The sequence below is a fragment of the Carettochelys insculpta genome, chromosome 1, assembly GCF_033958435.1.
Source record: "Carettochelys insculpta isolate YL-2023 chromosome 1, ASM3395843v1, whole genome shotgun sequence".
NCBI classification, from domain to species: Eukaryota; Metazoa; Chordata; order Testudines; family Carettochelyidae; genus Carettochelys; species Carettochelys insculpta.
Genome location: NC_134137.1, coordinates 173,148,332 through 173,154,331, shown reverse-complemented (window position 1 = coordinate 173,154,331; position 6,000 = coordinate 173,148,332). Strand labels below are relative to the sequence as shown.

General features: G+C 42.6%; 1 protein-coding gene across 1 annotated transcript in view; it reads right to left on the bottom strand.

The window, feature by feature from the left end:
• Positions 1-288: 288 nt before the first annotated feature.
• The window catches only part of TMPRSS3 (transmembrane serine protease 3), a 28,804-nt gene continuing 23,092 nt past the window's right edge, over positions 289-6,000 (bottom strand). The window contains exons 13-14 of the mRNA XM_074988651.1: positions 2,392-2,491; positions 289-302 (exon numbers count right to left, since the gene is read on the bottom strand). Coding sequence (XP_074844752.1) covers positions 289-302; positions 2,392-2,491 — 114 coding nt within the window. The remainder of the gene's footprint in view (positions 303-2,391; positions 2,492-6,000) is intronic.

Here is a 6,000-nt window from a genome sequence, read left to right as displayed (position 1 = left end):
AGCCCTGATAGTTCGACTTCATGCGTCTCCACTAGGTGTGCGAAATTGAACCCCAGAAGATCAACCCTGACCAGGTCGATCTCCTGGTAGATATAGACAGATCCTTCAGGTGTATTTTCAGCAAGATGCATGTGAATCTAGGCTAAATCTGTCTTAATAATGAGAACAGAGCATACTATAAAAAATCACCAGATATGTTTCTATCAATTTAGTGAACAAAAAAGTCTGATGATAGCTGTGTAGTGGAATGTCTTGAATGTGCACAGATCTAGGAGGGGTGTAAACTTCTTATACTCGGATCCCTGGAAAGGAAGTGTAAAAATAGTCACTATTTGAATTTCCTCCTCTGTAATCTTTAGCTAGTATCACCCAAGTCAGTATTTAATTCCTGTAGCACTCTGTATTATCAGTCTTCTTGCTGCATTTCCTTTACATATTGGTGTCAAAAAGGATATGTGCATGTCATCCCTTTTATATCTTGCCTTTTACATCTGCAAGGGACTAAATGCAATCAGAAAAGACCGTTGTTCTTTTCAGCAAATAAAGTAAGTTATGAGCACCAGTGAAGATACGATAGAAAGTAATTGCTATTAATGTAAAATATAAGAGTTTGTGGGATGAGGTACATGATTCTGTGGAGACGGAATTTGAAATCAAGTTTCAAAAGTTCAGGGAATCAATGTTCTCTTCAGGTTCCCAATTCTTCTCTCTAAAATAAAATTAAAAAAAATATATACAGCTTTTAAAATATCTCATTGCTTCATGAAGTGATTCTCAAGTCACATAATTTCTTATATCCACATGGGACAGTAAATGATTGCCAAAATTACCTGTAATTCTACATCTTACAAAGAGAACTCCTCAGAAAAATATGCCCTGCATTAAAATAAGGTATAGACTGACTCACATTCTACTTATTGAGAATCTGGTTTTCTTGCTGGGGTGGGGACACTTTTCATTAATTTAAGTTAAATTGGCAATGTGTAATATTCCTCAGGGTGTAACTAACTCATTCTGGCTAGTAACTTATCAGAGGGGTAGCCATGTTAGTCTGTATCTGTAAAAATAATGAAGAGTCCTGTAGCACCTTAGAGACTAACGGATTTCTGAGGGCATAAGCTTTTGTGGGTAAAACCCACATCATCGGATGAACTAGAGTGGAAACTGAAAGGCAGGTATATATGTGAGACAATTACTGCATTGAATGGCCACAATCACTCTGACTGATCACCCTAATTTAAAATGGATAGTAACTTTTTTTTGCAGTAATATTCTTACATATACACTTGTCTTTTTATTTCCACTCCAGATCACCTGATGAAGTGGGTTTTGCCCACAGAAGCTTATACCCTAATAAGCCTGTTAGTCTGTGAAGTGCTACATGATTCCTCATTGTTTTTTAATCTCATATATCAGCTGCACTCTGGCAAGGCCTGATGTGGCTTCATTTTCTCCACAGAGAGGTTATTAATAGGAGTGATGGTGCAAAGCAGAAAACCTAGTCTTTATGTTGGAAAAACACCATCTGACTCTCCTCAGGTAGTCATCATCATCATCAACAACCATGGGCTCAGCGCCCCCTCGTGTCCAATGCCTCCCTCACTATTTCCTTCCATCTTTCCCTATCCCCTGCAGAGTGGCTTAGTTTCTGTAGACTAGCTCCACACCAATCTACTATATCATCTAGCCATTCTCTGTGCGGTCTGCCTCTCTTATTCGAACCAGCCATTATGCCGAATACCAGGGTCTTGATTTTTTGTTTGTCATTCATTCTTCAGGTATGCCTGAATTGCTGTAACTTGTGTCATATAACCTTCTGCAATAGGTTCTTTTTCAGCTGTATTTTCCTGTATAATTCCTCACTGGTGACCTTCTGCACCCATCCTATTCTCTAGATCTTTCTATAACAACTCCTCTCGAATGCCAATATTCTTCTCTTTGAATCATTCATTTTCACCCAGGTCTTACCTCCGTACAACATGCTGCTGAGTACACACATTTTCAACATGTTCAGCTTCGTCCCTAGGCTAATCACTTTTTTCCAGATCTGGTTTTCCAGATCTTACTCATCACCTTCAAACTCATTCTTGCTTTCGCTGTTCTAGTTGCTATTTCCTTCTTACAGTCTAGATCATACGTTATGTTGCTCTCCAAACACGTGAACATTCTTGAGTTCAATCCTATCTACACTGATCTTCCTTCCTATTTTCTTATCTCTACATACCATTGTTTTTGTTTTATCAATGTTCATAATGGTCTGTACTGCTTCCCTTCTTCGTTTAGCACCTGCACCATTCTTGCTAGCTTCTCTTCATCTTCTTCAATTATAACTACCTCATCTGCAAACCTCAGGTTGTTAATTCTTATCCCATGCACAGATATCCCTTCTACCTCTTCCTTGATTTTGTCCATCGCGCTCTCTAAGTGTGTGAGGAAGATACTCAGCAATATTGGATCTCCTTGTCTCATACTTCTGCTCGTCGTAAACCAACTGATAAAAGATAACAGCTCGGATGTCACTTGGATAAGCAAGGTCTGTGGCACCAATCGAGTGATTAAGGTTGGGTTAATAAGTTTGCTACTGAAAGAAAATTACAACTAACACATATACTATCAACTGGAACATGGAACATCCGAATACCATGGGCAACTGGAAAGTGACAGCAGCTTCGAAAGGCGATGGAGAGATACCATACGATATCAACTGGCAGAGATGCACTTGACAGCATTGGAGATGTGTGCTTGTGAAGTCATTTGGTCATGGAACAAAACAAAGCATGAGGCAGGAGTCAGGTTCCTCAGGTGGTATGGGATTATAAAAAGTAATGTCATTATGCCTGCAGCAGACACAGTGGTTTAGGAAAGCATTTGTCTGCTTCTAGAAGCCTGAGATTGAGTTTGGTTGTGTCTAAACAAAGTTTTACATTAGAAAATGGAAAGTACATCTCTGGATAGTGAATTGCTTCCTGCCTTACCATATTTATCCCTTTAAAGTTATTATCTTTGTGAATACTTGGAGAATATATGTGCAAGTTACTAATTCAAGCTGATTTTATGAAATTTTCATATACCTTCTCTGAAACATATGGGTGATCAAGCTGTTCAAAGGACAGGCCACCAAAATGTTTTAATTTGGGTAAAACGATTTCCCCCCTAGCCCTATTCTCAGAAATTGCTGAACTGTTTTGGCTTAAATTTAAAAAATAAAATAAAATATAAAATAAAAATCAGTCTGAGGAAGACACCTAGACAGGAAAACTTCAGCTCAAATTATTAGGGATTGATAAGTTAGAGATGACTGATAAATAGGGATTTATACTGGGAAGTGTTGGGCAACCTTAATAGTAGGCAGTGCTACTAACCCCATCAATTATCTATCAAGCTATTGCCAGGGGCACAATTATATCAGAATTAAACAAAGTCTGGAAACTGGTAACCCCTTCGTAAGAAATTATAAAAATGAAATATATACTTCATTGCTGAAGCTCATCTTTCTTTAAAGCTGCGTCTACACGTGCACGCTACTTCGAAGTAGCGGCAGTAACTTCGAAATAGCGCCCGTCACGTCTACACGTGTTGGGCGCTATTTCGAAGTTGAAATCGACGTTAGGCGGTGAGACGTCGAAGTCGCTAACCCCATGAGGGGATGGGAATAGCGCCCTACTTCGACGTTCAACATCGAAGTAGGGACGTGTAGACGATCCGCGTCCCGCAACATCGAAATAGCGGGGTCCTCCATGGCGGCCATCAGCTGGGGGGTTGAGAGATACTCTCTCTCCAGCCCTTGCGGGGCTCTGTGGTCACCGTGGGCAGCAGCCCTTAGCCCAGGGCTTCTGGCTGCTGCTGCTGCAGCTGGGGGTCCGTGCTGCATATACAGGGTCTGCAACTAGTTGTTGGCTCTGTGTATCTTGCACTGTTTAATGAAAGTGTGTCTGGGAGGGGCCCTTTAAGGGAGCGACTTGCTGTTGAGTCCGCCCCGTGACCCTGTCTGCAGCTGTGCCTGGCTCCCTTATTTCGATGTGTGCTACTTTGACGTGTAGACGTTCCCTCGCAGCGCCTATTTCGATGTGGTGCCGCGCAACGTCGAAGTTGAACGTCGACGTTGCCAGCCCTGGAGGACGTGTAGACGTTATTCATCGAAATAGACTATTTCGATGTTGGCTTCATGTGTAGACGTAGCCTTAGAGAAACAAAGCAGCCTCCTGACATTGCCTGCTAGTTATCCCATGTGTTCATCCCTTCTATTTTCTTTGTGTCTCCAGCCACAACTAACTTGTTGACTGCTCCAGTAGGGAGCTGCATTGCCTTTTCAGGCATTATTGGAGCCGTCCTGTTCTGATCAATAGACTTCATAGATTCATAGAATTCTAGAGCTGGAAGGGACCTCAGGAGGTCATCTAGTCCAGCCTCTTGCCGAAAGCAGGATCAACCCCAACTAAATCATCCCAGTCAGGACTTTGTCAAGATGGGACTTAAAAACCTCTAGGGATAGAGATTCCATGACCTCTCTTGGTAACACATTCTAGTACTTTACTACCCTCCTGGTGAAATAGTTTTTCCTAATATCCAACATACACCTCTCCCTCTGTAACTTCAGACCATTGCTCCTTGTTCTGCCATCTGCCACTACTGAGAACAGTCTCTCTCCATCCTCTGTAGAACCCCCTTTCAGGAAGTTAAAGGTTGCTATCAAATTGCCCCCCAGCCTTCTCTTCTGCAAACTAAATAAGCCCAAATCCTGCAGCCTCTCCTCATAGTTCACATGCTCCAGCCCCTTAATCATTTTTGTTGCCCTCTGCTGAACCCTCTCCAGTGTGTCAACAGCTTTTCTATATTGCGGGGGCGGGGTGTGGGGGGGAGTGCCAGAACTGGATGCAATACTCCAGATGTGGCCTCACCAGTGCTGAGAAGAGGGGAATAACAACTTCTGTAGGTCTGCTGGAAAAGCTTCTCCTAATGAACTCCAAATATGCCATTAGCCTTTTTGGCTACAAGGGCACCCTGTTGACTCATATCCGGACTTTCATCCATCATAATCCCCAGATCCTTCTCTGCTGCACTGCTACTTAGCCAGTGGGTCCCCAGCCTGTAACACTGCTTGGAATTCTTCCGTCTCAAGTGCATGACTCTGCACGTCTCCTTGATGAATGTCATCAAATTTATCTTGGCCCAATCCTCCAATTTGTCTAGGTCACTCTGGACCCTATGGACGCTATCCTTACCCTCCAATGTATCTACCTGACCCCCGAGCTTAGTGACATCTGCAAATTTGCGGAGGGTGCAGTCCATCCCTTCGTCCGGGTCATTAATGAAGATGTTGAACAGTACTGGCCCTGGAACTGATGCTTGGGGCACTCCACGTGAACCCAACTGCCAACCAGACATTGAGCCATTGATTACTACCCGTTGGGCCTGTCTGTCAAACCAGCTTTCTATCCCTCTTACAGTCCATGGATCCAATCCATACTTCCTCAACTTATGGACAAAAATGTTGTTGGAGACTGTATCAAAAGCCTTGCTAAAGTCAAGTTATATAACATCCACTGACTTCCCCATGTCCATAGAGTCAGTTACCTCATCATAGAAGCTAATCAGATTGGTCAGGCATGACTTGCCCTTGGTGAATCCATTCAGACTACTCTTGATCACTGTCCCTCTTCCAAGTGCTCCAAAATGGATTCCTTTAGGATCCCCTCCATGATTTTTCCAGGGACTGAGATAGGGCTGATCTATAGTTTCCTGCATTGGCCTTCTTTTCTTTTTAAAAGATAGGCATTACATTTGCCTTTTTTCAGTCATCTAGGATATCTCCTGATCTCCATGAGTTTTCAAAGTTAATGGCCAAAGACTCTGCAATGACATCTGCCAATTCCCTCAGTACCCTTGGATGCATTAAATCCAGACCCATGGAGCTGTGTAACACTAGCTTTTCTAAGTAGTTCTTAACCTGTTCTTTCTCCACCCAAGGCTGCACACCTCCTTCCCATACTGCATTGTCTA